The sequence below is a fragment of the Thamnophis elegans genome, chromosome 4 (assembly GCF_009769535.1).
Source record: "Thamnophis elegans isolate rThaEle1 chromosome 4, rThaEle1.pri, whole genome shotgun sequence".
NCBI classification, from domain to species: Eukaryota; Metazoa; Chordata; class Lepidosauria; order Squamata; family Colubridae; genus Thamnophis; species Thamnophis elegans.
In genome coordinates this window covers 75,066,908-75,088,186 of record NC_045544.1, presented here as the reverse complement: position 1 = coordinate 75,088,186, position 21,279 = coordinate 75,066,908, and the positions used below count along the sequence as shown (strand labels likewise).

The window sequence follows — 21,279 nt, the reverse complement described above, 5'->3', positions numbered from 1 at the left end:
CACTCTTAATTACAGCAGCATTTGTGTTTGCAGAAAAGCCAGGCCAAGCAATACAGATGGTTTCCATTACAGCACAAAACAGAAACATGTGAAACCTCATGAACAACTTGCCAGTTCATTTCACTCCAGGGAAGCCTGACTGATTACTTGTGACAAGTAATCCCTGCCATTATATATTGCCATTAGAAAAGATGGATGGATGGATGGATGGATGGATGATGGATAAAGTAAAGCACTTGCTATAGGTTCTCTCCCTATTCATTAATACAAATATTGCATCAAGATCCTACTAATATTATTAGTGCCTCTACTTTCCAATGCATTTCTGAGTACAATTCAAGGTGCTATGTTGTGGTGACCCCCACAACTAACAAAGCCCCCATGGGGAATGGGATTGTCCCATCTCTAGTAACACTGGTCAGCCTGCCTCTTCTAGCAGTTAGGGAAATATTCTGAATTTCCTCAATTCAGCAGGTGGAAGGAGTGAGAATTGATGCTATGCTGCAACCCCATTCTTTGAAATAGGCTCCATCCAACTAGAGTCTAGACCAGTGGTTCTCAACCTGTGGGTCGGGACCCCTTTGGGGTTCTTTCACAGGGGTCGCCTGAAACCATCGGAAAACACATTTTCGATCGTCTTAGGAACTGAGATACCAATTTTATGGTTGGGGGTCACCACAACATGAGGAACTGTATTAAAGAGCATTGGGAAGGTTGTGAACCACTGGTCTAGACCTTATATTAGTGATCAATTTAGCCTGGAAAGACAGGAAGGGATGATGAAGAAACTCAAGATTGACCTACACTGATTTTCATGTGTGTAAGAGGAAGGAAAAGGAAATATCTGTCCAGATTTAAAGACTGATGTCACCTCTTCAACATAGACTAAATAGAAGAAATACTAGAAGTCTACTTTATTGATATTGACTATAATAGAAACCTCAAAGCCAGGCAGAGTGTTTCTTTTCTGGGTTATGTTTTTGTAATAGCTGCCATGTGCTACCTTTGACTCTTCAACACCTACTGTTTCCCAACCTTCTCAAGAGTAGTATGCTATTCTCAATAATTATGGATAATAATATCTATACTTCACTCCCTAGTCAAATGACAATGGGTTATTTTAAATTTCACTATTTTTAGACTGTTACAATGCTTACTGCTTTTCTATTATTTCATATGTAGACTGCCTAGAGATATGACATTGTGCCAAGGCAGAAATACTGGGAATTGAATAACTACATAGCTCCTATCCATTACATTGATAACCCTGGAAGTGTGTCTGGATTGCTGCAGTGTGTTCTGAGGCAAGACTGATGCAGGAGAAAATTTGGCAGCTGATACAAACTGATCCAGAATGTGTTTCTTAGGTTGGTCACAGAGTTTGTGTTTGAACATGTGACTAATTGCATTATATTCCATTTTGACTTCGGGGATGATTCAAAATGCTGGATGGTGCCCTTTAACATCTTCAAGGTTAGAAATGAGAGGGCCATCCCTACTACTGTCTTTTTGAAACAAAGTTTTTTAAATTTTTGTTCCATATTTAAAACTTCTTTTATAAACAAAGTGTTGCCTGGGTTTCCCCCCTTTACATCTTCTCTTATACATAGTTCATTTTACATCATATTTCCATTTCAAATTTCAGCCATCTTACTTTCTTTCCATATTTTCCAGTTTAACTTTGATTTCTTCTTAATATATAAACATCATTATTTGTCCCTCCAAGTTAATCAAATTTAACATTTCATTTCCATCTATTATTCTGTTTTACTATTGATAATATATATCCTCAAATTTAATTTTTTTATAGTAAACATTTCACTTAGTTAATTATTCACAATTAATAGTATTAATCTGTTTCCCTCACATTATCTTAGCTATGTTCCATAGGCAATATTACCATATTTCATTTTATTCTACTAGTAAATCCTTTTTCTTCTTTCCTTCTTTCAACCATTTTCTTTTAGTCTCTCAGGAACTCCACTTCTCTTATATTCTCTTCTTTCCACCCATTGGCCTAGCCTTTTCTTTTTCTTGTTTTTGTAATCCCTACTACTGTCTTGGGTGCCTTCTATCCATTTTAGAATGTGGCTACTGACAAACAAACAAATCCACATTATTTTAGCACAAGAGATGTATATAAAACTTAGGATAAATAGATACATCCCACAGGAGATATACTGTACAAGACTTGTCAAACCTAAAATCTACTTAGTATTCTGTTTGTATTCATATCAGAAGCACCTACAAAACAGTGGTGGGTTTCAAATTTTTTTAGAATCTCTTCTGTAGGTGTGGTCTGATTTGTGGGAGTGGCTTGCCAGCCATGTGACCAGGTGGGAGTGGCTTGCCAAACATGTGACTGAGTGGGAGTGGCTTGTCAGACATGTGATTGGGTGGGTGTGGCCAACTTGTAAAATGTGGTGAAACTCACTTAATAACACTCTTGCTTAGCAACCAAAATGTTGGCTCAGGAACTCTGGCATTGAAGTGTGCAAGTCTTAAAGCTGTCAAGTTACAAAACCCTTGCACCCCTAACCCTTTAGGAAAAAACCCCAGGGGTGTTCAAACTTGACAGCTTTAAGACTTTTGGACTTCAACTCCCAGAATTCCTCCTCTCCCTCTTCATCTTGATGATGTGCGGACGGGCGGGGGGAGGGAGCTGGAACCAGTTCTAAACGGCACTGTAGATTTGTGGAACCTCTTCTATAGAGGAGATTAGAACTGGCAGGAACCCATCCCTGCTACAAAGCTAACTGAAGAAGGCTCCTGGATTGAAAGGATTTGCCGATGACTGCTTAATAGTAAAAAGCAACAACAAACAAATCATCCAAGACTCCCCACAATAACAGCTAGAAGAAACTCACTCAGCTCCACTGATACAACAAAAAAGGCTTCACCTATTATGTATCATTACCCATTCAACCACTGATCTTCCCCACTGCCTCTTAAGTGTGACCCTTGGCCACTAAACATCCCTGGTTTAAGATCAGGATGTAGTGGAAATTTTCTTTCAACATATGCACTTACTGCTTTTGAGCTCATGTTTGGAAGGGTTGCAGCAATGCCAGGAATATGTTTTTTGGCGTTGAGGTGGAAGGTTGTTCCAATGGCTGGACTTAGATTTTAGAGCCCCTTCCATGTTTTTCCCCTTCCTTAATGGCCTTTCGGAAGATTTATAATGCTTTCCTTTTTAAAAAGAACATTGGGATTGTTATTGTTGTTTGATCAAATTAATCAGGTTTCAGAATTGCTTTTTAATTGCAGTTCGGTTTTGTTTTGTTTTTTTGTTCCTGCTTGCTGCTATTTTAATGATGTTCTACAATTGTTAATCAGTTGTGAGCTGCCAAAAAAATCTCTTCTGAGAAAAAAATGGAAGGAATTCAGATAAAGTAATGAATATATGGCAGCATGTAAAACTCAGGAAGATCTTTCTGTATGGTCACTGCTGAGTTCAAGGTTGTTAAGAAATTTGGATGGGATTCATAGTTTTTAATATAGTTTTAAGCAACAAAATAGCAAATGACAGAAAAAATCTGCAGTTATGGGGTATATTTGCTCAAAATAGGAGTAGCGATCCAGATTTACGGTAAGTCTCTACTTAGCTAGGAAACCATTTCTGCATTTTTCAACCACTTGCTTAATTTAATGGAATGAATTTAATGGAAAATAAATTATATTCTTTTCCTTTTCCAAAAGCAAGACATAAAGTGAAACGTTTATGGCTGGGCGGCATTGTTTTTGTATACAAGATATAACACTTAAAAGTGTTGGGGTAAAGATCTGGACTGCAAAAATCCAAATGTCCACCAGATGACAACATTTCACATAACAATTAGAGTTAATATATTTAAATCAGAGGTGGTATTCTGCCCGTTCACCCCAGTTCGGGCGAACTGGTAGTGGCGTTGGCGGGAGGCTCCACCCACTCAGCCAGACGTCATCATGGACACTCTGCGCAAAAGCGTCACGTGCAAGGGAAGCACTGAACCAGTAGTGAAGATAAGATGATTTCATGCCTGATTTAAATGTATAATATTTAGATATATTAATTTAGCTACTGGCACCCATCTAGAGGTCATCAGGGTTTTGTAGCTCAGCTCTGCAAAATTGGTTTTAAAAAAGAGATTTTCACATTTGTTTTGCCTCTGGTCAAATGATAAATTCTTCAAGAATCCCAAATTTTCAGCACACCCACACATTCCCCCTAACTTTGGCTCAAAGATATCTCCCTAACTACTAAGAATACATCTTCATGCTACAGCCCTTCTCTCATCTCTAACACATATGTAGCTGAGCCCAGCTAATTTTGGACTTTTTCTGATCCAGAGTAGAAGTAGTGTTTTCCATCTCCTTCTGAAACAACACATGCTTAGCTGCATGTTTCTTTGTTGTGGTGATGGTGACCATGGTGATGATCCAGATGGGACTGGGATCTGGCCACCTCCTATTGGCTGTTTTTGATTTTTGCAATCATTCCGTGCTTCTCTGGTCATTACTGACTTCCCCCTGCAGCCATTTTTGTTTATGGTGATGGCTTATATTACATAAGGAGTGTGGGAAGAGCAGCAAGATAATTAGAGAGAGAGAAATGCTCTACTTGTTAGATGTGGATGAACAAAGATCCTTACAGACAGGTTGTCCTGGTTTTACACAGATCTGACAGGCAAGTCACTTTAGAGAATGCTTGGTCTACCATTTTCTCCAACTCACATAAAGCTACTGTTCCAATGAAAGGAGGTAGTCAAGAACCACTGTACAGTGCTGTACAGACATCCTGGTTTACCAATTCTGCTAGTAATCCTAATTTAGCGCTAGCACTTATAGGTAGATTAGGACCATGCAAGTAGTAAACAAGGGTATCTGTTCTATTTCCTATTGATAACACAGCATCAGCTTTTCTAGAGAAAGGGGTTAGATTAGGACTTTTTGTGCAGAACGATAAAGGTGGGTGTTTCACTTATATCTTTCCACTAGCATGATGCTTCATCAGTCATTGGGTCTTAATTTACCCCTGCAGTAAATTATTCAGGCAATATTATTTGGTTGCCACATTAAGAAGGAGGAGTAATGACTAGCTATGTAGTCAGAACAAATTTCACCATCTTGTTTTTGTGCTACCTCAAAACACTGATGACCAGTTTGTTTCTCAGAATTTTCTTTCATTATTTCATTGACTTTTTTCATACAATGTTGCTTACGTGTGTGGGTGGGTGTGTGGGTGGGTGTTTGTCTTCACATTATGGTTGATACCTGGCTCTTGTCTTCTTACTGGGGCTGAGATACAGTGACTGGTTCTGTGCCTAAAGCAGGCTAGAACTCATGGTTTTCTAGTCTCTAGCCTGATGCCTTAACACCACACTGATTGTAATCACTTTACACTTAGCTCTTCCCATTTTTCATATCTTTTTCAGTATAACAATACTGAGACTCAGTATCTGTTGTATGCTTGTTTTTCCCTCAGGAGACTGAATGAGTCACTTTGTGGTTGACTATGCTTCAAGCCTTCTTGCCATGCACTTCAAAAATATGACTTGGAAACAATGTACAGGATGCTCAATGGGGATACCTAAGAGAAATAAAGAGGGACGCGGTGGCTCAGTGGTTAAGATGCTGATCTTGTCAATCAAAAAGATTGGCACTTTGGCAGTTCGAATCCTTAGCCTTGCATAATGGAGTGAACTCCTGTTATTTGTCCCAGCTTCTGCCAACCTAGAAGATCGAAAGCACGTAAAAATGCAAGTAGAAAAATAGGGACCACCTTTGGTGGGAAGGTAACAGCATTCTGTGCTCCTTCGGCATTTAGTCATGCCAGCCACATGACCACGGAGATGTCTTCGGACAGTGCTGGCTCTTAAGATTTGAAACAGAGATGAGCACCGCCTGCTAGAGTCGGGAACGACTATGTGCAAGGGGGGAACCTTTACCTTTAAGAGAAATGATGCATTGAACAGAAAATGGTGGTTAGTGGATCCATATTTTCTTTTATTCTTGCATCCCTTGAAAAGTTTACCCAGAAGGCACAATGTTTTGGACTACGGATTCAGAAGTCTGCTTCTCACTTCTGTCAGAAGCTGATGAGGCCAATGCAGAGCTGTCTAGGAACAAGCAGCAACATGAGCCAAGGTTTCAGAATGAGGCTGTTCAACTTGACTGAAACTCAGCAACCGGAAGGAAGCCCAGACGTTAGAGAAATCTCTCAAACAAAGCTTCCTTTCCACTTGAGAGGTTATCTTGGAAAAGATACTAATCTTCAATTATATTGTTTTGGTTGAACTAAAACTAATCCATCATCTGAAGTCCAATCCAAAATCTACAAGTAAGGGGAAAATCTACTATACATGAAAAATTAAACACATACTTCTACAAGTCCAGAAACTAAAACTGATTGATGTTTTTGCAAATTAAATATATTTGCAGAGCTTGCATCATTCATCAATACCTGATTTCTCCTTTGGCTCCTCCATATTGGCAATTTTAATTTTGCATAATATTCCAAAAGCATTAGGTTTCATTAAGGATTCAAGAAAAATTGTGGGAACATAAAATGGGAGTATTCAGGTAAAACTTCTTGTTTTTGTATTCCCAAAAGTAAAACTTTATTGGATACATCATATTGATACTGAAGATACAAAACCAGCTCTGGTTTTCCCGTGCAAATGCTTGCCTAGTTAAATAATAACTTCCCCTTCTTCCCACCCCTGGGTGACCACATTTTCCAATTATGAGACATCAATTTGTTATGGGAACAGTCCTTCTCTTTCTCTAACACCATCAACACCTTGATGATTTCCATATTCTCATGGTCTCCCCATACATTCTCAGCATTCCATTTCCCCCTTTCCTTCCCCCCAGTTCATTGGCAGGTTGAAACACATTTGGTTTGAAAGAATCAAAGTGGTTCAATCTTGACAGCCTCCTTCTTCGACCCAAATGTGATTATTATAAGCGATAGACTTAAGACAAAAACTAAGGAGACAAGAGATGAATTAAAGAGCTAGAACTGATACTGAAATACCTTGATCAAAAGAATTAATGAGCATCTTACTTGCCTATCATTTTCTAAGGGTCATTAAATGCTTATATTTTTCTAGCAAAAGTCTATGTGTTGAGTTCACCAAGTTTATGCTGGCATCATTATATGTTTGCTTCTGTAGGAATTAAATTCAATCATCAGTTTCCCTATTAACTGTCTATCAACTGTGGTCTAAGCCAGAAACTATCACTTCAGGAATCTTCCCGGTTGCGTTGCCGATTTATAAGGCAGCTCTGGCAAGGAACTGGACCTAGGATGATGTTGCAGGAAAAGGAGCTCGTATTTCTTTCTGATGTGAAGCCAGCTTGACCTACTGCGCTGCACCTTGGGAAGCACATGAGTGTGTCCTACAACAGAGCTGTAGCCAAACAACAGGCAGCCAAACTACTATTCTGCAATAGCATTGTGGTCTCCTTATAATGTACCAATGCACCAATAACAACTTCAGGAAACAGATGGGACTGCTACATATATTTGCAAGTTATACACAAGTGGAAATAAACAATTCAGGTTTCTTTATTAAAACTATACTGTTTAACAATATAGAAATTTATTTTCTGTGGAGGATGGTACTTAGGTTCCTTGTTACAAATAATTATGGATAACAAACATATAATACAATAATGAAGGTTAGGAAGATTTTTCTAGGTAGTCCAGCAATAACTTATCTAAAACACATCATCCCCAAACACATCTACCCATAGACCATCTACTGATTAAGGACATATGAGAGTTACAGACTCCCATTCTCTTTATACACTATCATATTGGAACAATATGCGTGATCAAGCCAGATTAATAATACATATAATTAACATGGTACAAACACAGGAACAATCATTTTCTTTCAAGATGAATACAACATAAACAAAGAAAGTATCCAGAACCTCCCACTGAGATTGTAGCTAAGAAGTTAGAAGAAAGGAGAAACACCAACACCCAGGTACATCTAAAGATTCAAGGTTAGTATAAACTATTATCAGGAAGTAATATAAAATAAAATCAGAATTTTACTTTTTACCGGATAAACTGTAAATGAATATGTTTTATAATAAAATATGTATAAAATTAGAAGGCTAATCTCTTTGTAATCCCCATAAAATATAAAAGGCAACTGATTCTACAGGACATTAGGATATATTCAGAATATTTTACCACCAAAAGCGTTAAACCCTGGGCCTGGCTGCCCTAAATGTAATCCCAGGGTTACCTTCCACAAAGGTGATTCAAAGCTTTTGCTGATTCTTAAACCCAAATCAAACAAGCCCAATCTTTCTCTGCTAAGTTTCAAAGTACAAAAGATTATGATTTTGTAGATGAACAGGAGGTAGAGAATAAGGAACAAACTGTACTTGGTAAGAAAAGGGCCAAGGCACCCAGCTAAGATGGGGGGATTTACGCTAGGTTAATAAGCAAAAATGAAACGAAGTTACAGAACCATATCAAAGTGGCCAGCAACAGGGTCAGGATGATGCTGAAAATGTATTGATTATCAAAGAAAGGACAAAGTTCAGGCAAGCAAGCAAACAATCACAGAAGCTACATTCAGTTTTCTAAAGCCAGAAATTTCCAACATTATGCAATGATTAAACACAGAATACAACTAATGCTTGCTCTCCTTCTTCATTTTATAAGAACAAATGTATGAAGTCTTAAGAAAAGTACTTAAATTTCCCACTTTTGAAGGTGAGAAAAAATATATATGTTCTGTTGTGAAAAACAACACAGCTTCTAGAAGAGGTCAAGGCAAATTTTGTGGGTGGATGTACATATTTGGAATGTTAGGAGTATATTCTGCCCACTCTTATAAAACAAGAAAATTAAAGATACCAATGGAAAGATGTTCCCAGCTATTTCCTGTAACACCCAGCATGCATTTTAATCATCCCCAGATTTCATTTGAAGCTTTTTGTCTGGGCAGGTGGGCACATATCTAAATAAAGCATTGGATTATAACCCCACGTTTTTATTTTTAAGAGTTCTTGTAGTATATTTAGAAATATTTTCAGAAGACTGGCATTTTCTTGTGTGCCATTCCAGCAGTCCATTCGTTTTTTTAAAATAAAACAAATTAGAAAAGAAATAAGTTAGGTAGTACAAACCATAAAATCCTGATGGACACTAAGAGTGACTCCATGTTGCCTGCCCCTAGCCACAATAATAAAGTTCGGGACAATCTAAAGCGATACACTTTTTAAAATTGTATTAAGTGCAAAGTAATTGGAATAGAGGAAAAAAGAGTAATAGTTTGGGTAATTAATGGTCCATCTTTTAAAAAAACCACCCAGATCTACTGGCTTTCAAATGAAGTGACCATTACGAAGGAAGGCAAATAAATGAAGGCAAATATGTGTCCCAGGATAATGTTGCAGGATCCAGTCTGGGCTGGTCACCAGGACCAGAGGTTTAATCTTCTGAGCTTTTGGACTCATAATGGTGCCCATCCTCAGGGAACCTCTCTCTACCAGAATGTGACACATTACTGTATTGTGACACATTCTGGTGAGAGAGAAGTTCCATGAGGATGGGCTCCAGCATGAGTCTGAAATCTCAGAAAACTAAACCTCTTGTCCTGCTGATCAACCCAGATTTGAATTGACCATTATACATATTGGATCAAGTACAAATAGGATTTAAACACTTTAAAAGTGATTTATATAACTGAGTTCTGTTGGCATATATACTGTATTATCAGTCTGATATATTTTAAAGGTCTTGAGGAAGTTGAAAAAACAAAATTATAGTCAACATTTGTTAAAAGAAAGTCAATGAGAATTACCTATGTTGAAATATTACATTCTGTAATATATATGTATATTCATAAACATACACAACAGAGTTACAAACCTTCTTTACATAACAAAAATATTACCCTATGTTCAATCCTATCTTGACCTGAGATTAATATGTTTATAATCATACAGAGGGTTTCACAGGAGCAGGCTAAGTTCTGTAAGAACAAATTTTATTTGTTGTAGATTATGAAATAATTGATATCACCTTTCTAAATTTGTTTTTAAACTCTGTGCTTTCTCTCTCAAAGTTAAGTATGAAATTAAGAATTCTTCAGTATAGGAATGCATGAATTTATTGCTATTTTGAATTTCAGAAATAGAATGCACAGGCAAATGCATTGGTCTATACAGCTGCAGGATTACACAATATGGCTTTCTAGAATACAGTACGATACCTTTCAGGGATTGAACTCACATCCCAGTAGGATCAAAGGCCATGCTGGCAGAGTATTATGGAAGTTGAATCTAACACCTACCCAGGGTATCAGCATGAGGAAGGCCAATATAAGGCACTGGAAATCATAAACCCATTGTTTCATTTTCCAATGTATACAACCGGATGTTTTAGCAGGTTTGAGAATAGTGCTCTATATATGACATCTAAAAACAGAAGCAAGCAAATTGTTATTTGCTGTGGGTGTTTTACTCAGAATTAAATTTGATACTTGTCAGATTGCCCTGATAAGACTTGATATTAAACCTTTAAAGTAATCCAGAACATTGTTTGGCAATACAGCATGAGAATCTTTACCCGGGATAGGCAACTTGTGGTACTTCGTGTTCTTTTTGCATCTATTACCATTGGCTACTTGGAGCTTCTGAAAATTAGCACAAGCCAACAGGTTATGTAGGTGTGGATAAAACTGCATGGAATACAACTGTGGGAAATCAGAAACATGATGTGTTGTCCCCCTCCCCAATCTCCATTTTCTTAAAACGAGTGCTATTGTTTCAAATAGTAATTTACATATACATAGAATTCTCAGTTTGGAAGGTAAAGTCTGAGGACAGCCTTTTCCAACCTAGGCAACTTCCAAGCTGCCATGTTCAGTTCTCAGGTTGTCTCTGGAGAAGAGATAGTTTGTGGTGGTTTGGCTTAGATGATCTGGAAAATGTTGACAGTGACAAATTCACATGGGTTCAATGGAGGATAGTCAACTCAAAGGGGTCTGGGCATCCCAATCTTCCATTTCTCAAACTGTATACAACATACAGAATGACTGTATGCTGTTACTTTTTTTATATATACTAAGAATCTTTTTAAATGAAAAATCACAACTTTGAACTTTTTACCTCTCGTTAGTAAATCACTAATTTCATCAACAAAATTCACAGAGCTTTCAACTTCCTATTCAATTAGTTTAAAACATAAACAATCCATTTTATTTTATTCTATTATTTCTAAGTATACTTTGATCAAGGACAGAACATTCTATTTCTGAAAAGAAATGCACTTCTTAAGAAAGCATTTAACTAAAGTCAGCCAGCTAAATTAACTGATTTATAAATGCTGACTGAACTACAAATAATATCCGATTATGTGGAATACCACCAAAGCATGTATTAGAGGGGGAAAATAATTCACATTACTAAATGTATCATCTCTTATCAATATGTTATGCATGTGCAGTGCAATGCACCCATTTAGTTAAGATAATGTGAAGTGCATTTCTGATTTTTTTTAAAGACACCCTATGAGCAACAAAAATAAAAAAATCCTATTTGAATTTCAACATTTGTTGAGCACTAGGAATACAACTACGAGCCTATGGCAATATATTACAGAGCTGCTTTAGCAAATGTCAATGCACCATTTGTAGGTGACTGTAGGTTCTTTAAAAAAAGCAGAGTTGATATTTAAGGTTTCAGATGAGTATCCTCTAGGAGTAATATGCATTGTTCTTACCATTTGAAACCAAAATATTGAGAATTCTGAGAGTCTTAACACCTAGAAGACAGTCAATTACAGAAACCGATTTCCTATATATTTTTTTCTATTTGTCACCTAACACAATGAATTTGACAATTCTACTGTTGGTGGAAAAGTCATCTAATTGGCCATCTGAAACCCAGTTGCTTGTTTGCATTATCTTGACAGTAAGTACTATTTTATAATCTATTGATTATTAATTGGTCTTCAGCATTAAATATTTTTTATGGATAGAATGTTGTTAGAGAAATATACCACTCCCTTAAAAGATTAAAAACACACACACACACAAAAATACAGAAAGGGAACTGTGTAATGAGGGAATCATGTGGATGGCCAGTAAAAAGATAAGTGAACGAGGTATAGGAATGCCAAAGTGTAATTAGGGAAGCAAACTAATGATTAAATTCACACTATGGAGAGGGGTTGACAAGATTTGCTGAAGTAAATAAAACATCAGTTTGCAAACCACACCATGCTTATTCATATATTGTCTTACTTCGTTTCTTGCTAGCATTTCTCCAGAATACATTGTATTTCTAAGTATTTTTTTTAAAGAGGGGAGAAACACAATCCTTACACAGCTTTACAGACAAGATTCAAACCTGAGCATTCATGTATTAAACAAGCAATTTTCAGATGCATTTTCTGGCTGAAGTCCCTGGACAGCATTATCCAGCAAATCCATGGTGTCTCGAAGTGTGACACTGAGTGTGAATGGCTTTGGTTTAACAGTCAAGCCATAAGTGAAATCCATTTTAGAATCTTCCTTTGGATTAGCAGTGAAATTGCACTGGTGGACCAAGATGGCAGTAAAGAGAAAGAGTTGCACTTTGGATAACTCCTCTCCAATGCACCTTCGTTTGCCCACTGAAAAAATCAGCACACTACTAGCAAGGTCCTTGTTCAGGAATCCATTCTCATCCAGGAATCTTGTTGGATTGAAAACTTCTGGAGCAGGCCATTTCACTGGGTCATGGTTCACTGACCACTGATTGATGAAGACCACGGTGTCTTTGGGAATGTGGTAGCCCATCAAGATGGAATCGGCTGTGGTGGAATGGGGAATGGTAACTGGCACAAAGCTACTGAAACGCATAGATTCATATAGGAAAGCCATGACAGAAGGCAAATGGGGCTGATCCTCAGCACAGGGCAGACGGTTCCGGCCAACAACTTTGTCTATTTCTTCTTGCAGTTTAGTTTGCACCTCTGGATACCTGGTTAAAAACAACACCAGCAATTGTTTTTAAAACACTTTCTTCAACTCTCTGAAAGCAGATATTATCTAGGCAAATCTATGCTACTAGCAACGTATGAAGACAATACCAGGTGAGGGGGCACAACTGGCAGGAAAGGGGAAGATATATATGAATCTCTTGTGACTATGTGTTTTCCCTTGCAAATGCAGTTCTGATGTACAGTATATTGGGCCTTGCCATTTTGGAGATGGCTGTCAACTTTTTTTCACTTTATATAAGTATCTTGCTAGAGAGATTCACACATATATTCTCTTTCTTTCATGTTCATTTTCCCAAATGAGTATAAAATTAGTATCCTTCTCCAATAGTTTTACAGATGGACAAACATATTATGTTGAAAATCATGACATACAGGGAACTGACCAACCACTCCATTCCCAACAATTTTACACAGTTTTAACAGAAAATATATGACAATAGGCAAGTTAAAAAAAAAGTAGCTGAACATCTATTCTTTATTCTTTAAAACAATGCCCACTGTAATATTTTGATTGAATTTGACTGAAACAGGGCTCCTACTGAAAGTTTCTTTTTTATATTTTTATCCTGCCTTTATTACTTTATAACAAATAAGGTGGCAAACACACCTAATACTCCTTTCATCTCCTATTTTCTCCACAACACCTGTGAGGTGAATTGGACTAAAAGTGACTGGACCAAAGTTACCCAGCTAGCTTTCATCTTCGCACTGTCAAAATTTCTTCTGTCAACTACACCACTTGGATCCACAAATATACTATGTTGATATATTATAATACCCTAAATTCTTGGGAAGAACTCGATGCATATGAAAGCAAACACCAGGTAAAGAACTGGTAGCCGTGACTCCACATTGTTGGGAACAGATAATAATAATGCCCACTAGAAATCCAGACTCTTGAACAAAACTGGGGAAAAAAAGAAAATTATTTAAATTAAGATCTGTCATTATGCTTATTTTTAATACTAACTCTGGTTACAATCAGTTGTGAAGATTTTGACAATATTATTTGTAAGGGTTCTGATTTTCTGTTATGATCTCGATTCCTTTTTTAAACTGCCATGTTTCCATATGGAGGGGCAGTTTATAAATAAAAATATGCATTAAAGGCTGCAACAAAGATTTTCTATTTGTCACCCACCAACAGCATTACAACTGTCAGTTGGTTTTTCTTAACCTAACCAAAGATCCAAGGAAGAGCTATTGTTTGTTCTAAAAAAATGATCTCTGACAATACAAGTTTCATGGGAGACTCATATTAATGAAGAGCAAACCATGGAAATCCATGCTTTCTCCTGAATTGATAACTGCAAATTTCAAACAGAAATGATCTCATAACCCTTTTCTTTCTATAATCTGGTGGGAGAGAGAGATGAAAACAAACAACGTTCATTAAAAATAATTGCCACTTGAACAGCTGAAATATTCATCATTCAAGATTATGTCAGCCTGCAATAGTATGGACTAATATTAGATTGCTTAATTTCCTTAAAATACTGAAATATTCTCTGGTACGTGGGAAGATATAAAAAGCTTGTTTAAATTATGAGTCCTTGGCCAGTTTGATCTAGTGATTAAGGTACCAGGCTAGAAAAGGGGAGACTGAGAGTTCTAGTCCCACTTTAGGAATGAAAGCCAGTTGTGTGCCCTTGGGCCAATCACTCTGTCTCAGCCCAACCCACCTCACAGTTTGTTGCTATGGGAAAAATAGGAGGAGGAAGATAGGTTGGATATGTTTGCCACCTTGAGTTATTTGTAAAAATAATAAATATGGGGTACAAATAAATACATACATCTAGTTTTTTGCTTTCACAAAAAGCCAGGGGGGGGGGCATAGGAAGGAGGCAGTATTTGCACACATTTCCCTCCTTCCCACATTTGCTCCAAATGATTCAGAAACCCTCTAAGACTATCTGAGCAGGTGGTATGGGAATAAATGGGAAACTTAAGTTTTTGCTTAGCACCAGGGCAGGTTCGATATCAGAGACCATCGTGCAAATTTGTGTGATATCATCCTCCCTCTCTTAAAAAAAAAGCATAATCTTGCAAGGCTTCAAAATCTTTCATAATGTCAAGTCTTCTTACTCCGAATATTTCCAAATTCTCATTAAATATTCAGCAACTTTTTCTGCTGTCCAGAATTCATAGTTTACCTCAAACGTAGATACCATAGGGGAGATATACTTAACGCATGTTTAAAAGGCACCGTAGGGTCCAAATCAGGATCATGGTTGGGATGCAGGGATGAACCATGAACCCTAATGCATTCAAACAGGATCTCCTTCAATTTTTTATTTTTGGCTGCTTTCATGGATTTTAGCCTCTCCAGCTCAGTTATGTCCCTTGGACCGTTTTTTTACTGATGTTTCTTATACTGTTCCAAAGGTGCTTTTTCAAGAGGCAACTGGATTTTCTGGTTTTTCTTTGAAGAGGTTTCGCTTCTCATCCAAGAAGCTTCTTCAGTTCTGACTGGAAGGGAAGGATGTCTTGGAAGAAAAAAACAGAAAGTCCAGCTGCCTCTTGAAAAAGCACATTTGGGGCAACCATGACCTGGATATCTGAGAATCTCAATAGAGTTTCTTACACTGGTACCTAATATTTCTAACCGCGCGCGCGCTGCGCACAATATCTCCTCCCAGTCTCCCGCCAAACAGCTCACCTTATGAGGAAGATCAAGAGCCACTGAAGGGCGGTAGAGAGAGTGTCCTGGCTGGCGCCGAAGATGTCCGTGACGGTAGCTGGCACGTGCTCCAGAGGCAAGCCAGGCTGCGTTTGCTGCAGGCGGATGAAGGCGTCCATCAGGTCGCGTAGAGGGTCTCCCGGACGGAGGCTGTTGCGATGCCAGAGAAACTTCTGGCGGACGAAGCTGTAGAACTCGTGATTGAGGGCGCGAAAAGCGCGGAAGGCTGAGCGCACCGGATTGGGAAAGCGCTGCAGCCAGGGCAGCACGTCGACCACGCTCCCGGCGCCCACTGTGCGCCCGAACTGCTCGTTTCGACCCACCAGCCGCCGGAACTCGACGTCAGCGTGGCTGTAGCGGCGGCCGAAACAGAGCGCGCTCATGACGTTAGCCACGGCCACCCCCAGGCTCCGGGACGGATCTACGAAGGCGCCGCCGGCGCAATCGCTCACCAGGAGACGGACCACAGTGCGCGCCTCAGCCAGCAAGGGCTGCTCCAGGAGGCGGCGTGCCGAAAAAGCGCGCAAGGTCGAGTGCGCCAAGCGCCGCTGGAGTTTCCACAGCTCGGAGTAGCTTCCGAAGGCCAAGCTGCGTCCGCCGGATACCAGCTGAAAAGACGGGAAAGGAGGCCTACCCGCGAAGGCGACCCCTTGGCGGATGAGGGCCTCGCGGATGGCGCGCTCGCCGCTCAGCACTACTACTGGCCATCTCCCGAGGCGCAACTGGAAAACGCTGCCGTAGGTAGCCGCCAGGCGCCCGAAAGCTAGGTGAGGAGCGCGGCCCAATTGAGCGGCGTTGCCTAGAAGGGGCCACGGGAAGGGGCCCGGCGGTTCCAGCCTCCTCCGTCGCGACCACTTGAAGACCAGAAATTTCACCGCCTGGAAGGCGAGCAGCAGCGAGAGGAGCAGGAGCAACAAGTCTTGCATTGGCGGAACACCGGCCCGCAGCGCTTCTTCCAGCCCTCGAGAGCGCGCGCTGCGGAGGAAAAAAAAGGGTCTGCCTTAGAAGCGCTTCTATGGGTCAAAACGTGTTGCACCAGCCGCTGGTGCTGGTTTTCAGTGCCAGCTTGCAAATGCGTACACCAGATATGGGTGGCGACATTATTGTGTCGCCTTAAAAATCACTGACTCCACTTTGTACACTTGGTCTATCTGTATCCCAAAGAATTTCAACTCCTGTGTGAAGATACTTCGACCTCCAGTCTCTCCTCTGAAGCTTAGAGCAAGGAGTCCACAGACAGAATATAATTAGAGACTGTTAATAAACTGTCACGTGCTGGCTTTCAATTATGTATTGCATGTTTCCAAAATTTATAATCTCTTGCGTTTTTCTGGTCAGTTGCATTACTAGTTATAGGTACTTAGAAATAAGGATAGTGGGGGTGGGGGAGGGCTCCATGGGTGGAGGGAAATGTGGCCCAAAAGGTCAAGGTGTGTGCAATATTTATCAAAAGAGGTGAGGCTTCAATTGCACAGTAATAGCTGCCATCTTGACTTTTTTGATGATCACCACCACCCATGCCACATAAAGAGGCTGCCTTATCTGTGAAATTTGTGAATTCCTGTTTGGCTTTAGGAAGCAACTTTTCTTTCAGGTGCACAGAGTTAAGTGCACTGGGTATCTAACAAAAAAAACAAAACCTAGTTCTTAATTCAGCTTCATAGAGCAACTCACTTGCATACTGAAGAATTTGTGCTGTAAACCTCTCTCTTCCTCTCCCTCCCTCTCCCTCCCTCCCTCCCTCCCTCCCTCCCTCTCTCTCTCTCCCTCTCCCTCCCTCTCTGTCTCTTTCCAGTTCTATAGTCACCACCACCCATGCCACATAAAGAGGCTGCCTTATCTGTGAAATTTGTGAATTCCTGTTTGGCTATAGGAAACAACTTTTCTTTCAGGTGCACAGAGTGAAGTGCACTGGATATCTAACAAAAAAAAACCTAGTTCTTAATTCAGCTTCATAAGAGCAACACACTTGCATGCTGAAGAATTTGTGCTGTAAACCTCTCTCTCTCTCTCCCTCCTCCCTCTCTGTCTCTCTCTCTGTCTCTTTCCAGTTCCGGTTCAATGACACTATATAAAGTGAAATGATAATTTTCACGTTTCTGCTTTTAATAAGCCACATCTGAATACAAAACAGATATATATATATATATATATATATATATATATATATATATATATATGTATGTATGTATGTATGTATGTATGTATGTATGTATGTATGTGTGTGTGTGTGTGTGTATATATATATATCGTATATACTCGAGTATAGGCCGACCCGAATATAAGCCGAGGCACCTAATTTTACCACAAAAAACTGGAAAAGTTATTGACTCGAGTATAAGCCTAGGGTGGGAAATGCAGCAGCTACCGGTAAATTTCAAAAATAAAAATAGATACCAATAATGTTTTTGAATATTTATTTCAAAGAAAAACAGTAAACTAGCGGTGTATTCAATGAAATACTTCACTCACCTCATGATGCTGATGTCCCGCTGTGATGATGATGTCCCGCCTCCTATGACACACGGCACAGTGATTCCTATCATTGGATCACTGTACCAGAGGAGGTGGGACATCGCTATGTGGCTGCTTGCCATAACAAGGAGGAGGTGGGACATCGTTGCAGAGCGGCAGGAGGGGGAGGAAGGGGAATCGTAAGACAGCCCTGCATTACATTAGAACGTGAGGAGGGGGGATGGTGCGGTGCGCGCTGCGCGGCAAACTGACACAGAGGGAGGGGAAACTCACAGGGGCACTGGGCCATTCACGAGTGTCACCCAGCGGCATGGCCCCGCCCCTTTTTCTCCTCCATTTCGGGCAAATTTTTCACTGACTCGAGTATAAGCCGAGGCGGCATTTTCAGCCCAAAAAGTGGGCTGAAAAACTAGGCTTATACTCGAGTATATACAGTATATATATATATAATCAAAGAACTGGGAGATCTCTCCTAAAAGGGCTGGGTTCTCACAACATACTAAGGTTCATTTGATAGGGATTTGTTCCCTAGTTTGCATAATACACTAAAACTATGTTACCTGAATTGAATGCATAGCATAGTAAGCTACAAACTAGTCAATAATGTTTTAGATCCATACATAAGATGTATGAAAAGTCATTTCACTGAACTTGGGGGGGGTTATACTGAACTTGAATCTCATTATTAAATCTCTGTTCTAACTTGCTAATTTTAAAATAAATCCATCTCGTTAAATAATAGATGATAGCAAACTACTTCCCTTCTCCACTCCCCACCGCCCAAATTAATGCCACTGGTTTTAGCTAATCCGAGCTGCTGTATATGCAAAGTGTTTTACAGGTTTTGTTTATTGTCATGACTTAGTGTCTTAGGATAAAGTGTAACGTTTCCAAGACCACCCACAAATGGGGATTTGGCTGTGAATCCAAACAGCATTGTATCCATATTGCTTGTTGTCTCTTCATTTTCTTAACACAAAGGTTGGGATGGATAGACAATCAAGATAATCCTTAGGAAAGCCTGGAGCTACATGTCTGAACTGTAAAAATACCATAACACTTAGATAGCAGCAGAGAGATTCAGAAAATGCTGAGTACTGCAATCTAGAGGTTTTCCAGATTTTTGCAGGCCAAAACACTCCCCACCCCCTATTCATATAGATGGGTAGTAAGTGAAGAATAGGAAAAACTACAGCACTATGACCACACATTTCTGAATTCTTGAATGTAATAAAATGTTTCTTCTTTCCCTGCCTTAACTAGCTCATGCAATTAACTTGAGTAAAAATATCCTAATTTGCAACCCAATTTAACCCATAGTTGAAGACAAAAACCAGTTTCAATAGTATTTGGTCCTAAGTGAATTCACAATTTTTTTTGGGGGGGGGGGGATTGACTTCAACTTTTTCCCATATAATTTGTGAAGGATGCAGCCTTTTATCTTGATACTAACCACTGAAGTTAATTGTTACATTTAAACTGAACTGAATAATTTTAACTTGGCAGTAACTTTTCAGCTGGATTTCCTCTCATCAGATACATTGAACAAGGAATCCAGCAATCCAGTAATAACAACAGAAGATGCTATAGTTGTAATAGGATTGCTACAATTTATTCAGAAATCTAATCAATAGTTGATGAAGCATACTTATACATAAAAGTGGAGAATTCAGCAACTTGACAATATTTGGTGATGCACTCATCCATGAACTAGACAACGGTATTTTGGGTCAGTGTAGTTGTATAGCTATAGAAAATGGGTTAACTGGGGGAAAAAACCCTGATGGCACAGATAATTATTGGCAAGTCACTGTGAGAACAGAGTAAAATCAAGTATTATGTTTCCAAGTTAAAGATGTGGAATATCTCAAGGTTTCAGTGGCTACCCCTGAAGTCAACCTTTTTGAAAAGCTGCTGATTGCAAATCATATGAATATTGGGACCTACATTCCAATTCAGAAAAATAGAGTTTTTAACTTGCCATTGTAAAGTCAAAAGTTATAACTCAAAAGAGACACTGGAAGACAACAGGCAGTTTTAAGATTTCTAAGGAATACATGTTAGCAGCTTGAGTTGCTATGGAGAAAAGGGTTTGAAAGTTCCCTCAATTTATTGTGGAAGGGACCTCTACCATTGAAGACTTTTCCTTCAATGGTATTATACCATAATGAAAGAAGACACCTGTATTTTGGAAAATGGTAAAAGTAAACTACCAAGCTTTTGTTTGATATTTTAATGTCTGATTCTGATTTCTATTTGAGCAAATTAATTTTGCTATACCCTTCTGGTTTTTATTCTACTTCATAAGCCGCCTTGAGTATTGGAATAATCAGAAAGTAAATAAACAAACAGCCTAGCCGCTCATTTGATGTGCGCGGGTAGATAATCTCATCAACGCCACGACTCTATTACAGGCTGACATTAACCACAAAAGAATCACCCCATTCTAAAAACGCAAAGGGATGGAGCTCTTTTCCGTCTCAGGACTAACCTGTTAATTAACGCTTCTCCCAGGTGTCCCTGAGTCATAATGCCTCCGTCCACGGTAGAGCTGCCCGTACAAGTGGTTGCGGTTCGAGGTCTTGGGATGGAGGAGAGCAGCTTAAGACCGTCGTCCGGGACCGGGGATGCCGGCGATCTACACTGCTGCTGTCGCTTAGAGACCCTGATCGTGCAAGGAGGCGGCTGGCGTCCACTGAGTTACACCGGCAGCTCAGTTTAGCTCGGCGCCCGGCAAAACCTCTTGCGCTGCCGCTGCCGAGAAAGGTGGAGCGAGGAGAAAGAGAGAAGTGAGAGAGAGAGGGAGGGAGGGAGGGAAAGAGACAGAGGGATCTTTTTGGCGAGTTGAAAGCGGCCACACTCCGTCTCACGCCGTGTCCCGAGTGACCAAGGCGAGCGATCCCTAAAGCGTCCAGTCAGCAGCCGCTTGAGATGGCTGCAGGGAAAAGCGCCCTCCTCTTCTTATTATCCCTGGGGGCTGAAAAAAAGTTTCTATCCTTCGAGTGTCACCTCCCCGTTGCGTGCAGAGTAGCATTGCGTGATCTGTTGATGGAAAGCCTCTGGCCATCCCCTCCCCTCCCCTCCCTCCCCTTCCCCGCATTAGATGCTCGCACACGCGAGA

General features: G+C 39.7%; 1 protein-coding gene across 1 annotated transcript; it reads right to left on the bottom strand.

Moving 5' to 3' along the window:
* Positions 1-9,483: 9,483 nt before the first annotated feature.
* On the bottom strand, positions 9,484-21,007 carry LOC116507038 (cytochrome P450 1B1). The gene is made up of 3 exons (XM_032214964.1): positions 20,650-21,007; positions 15,663-16,658; positions 9,484-12,981 (listed from the first exon to the last, which is right to left on the bottom strand). The coding sequence occupies exons 1-3, from the start codon at positions 20,685-20,687 to the stop codon at positions 12,375-12,377; spliced, it is 1,641 nt and encodes a 546-aa protein (XP_032070855.1). The 5' UTR covers positions 20,688-21,007; the 3' UTR covers positions 9,484-12,374.
* Positions 21,008-21,279: the final 272 nt, after the last annotated feature.

Bases quoted from the DNA above. Each gene is read 5' to 3' on its own strand.
- LOC116507038 (XM_032214964.1), bottom strand. From the start codon at position 20,687: ATGACTCAGGGACACCTGGGAGAAGCGTTAATTAACAG. The intron at 16,659-20,649 runs GTTAGTCCTGAG...TTTCCTCCGCAG, and splicing joins GGAGAAGCGTTAATTAACAG to CGCGCGCTCTCGAGGGCTGG. The intron at 12,982-15,662 runs GTGAGCTGTTTG...GTTTTTAACCAG, and splicing joins CTCTTGATCTTCCTCATAAG to GTATCCAGAGGTGCAAACTA.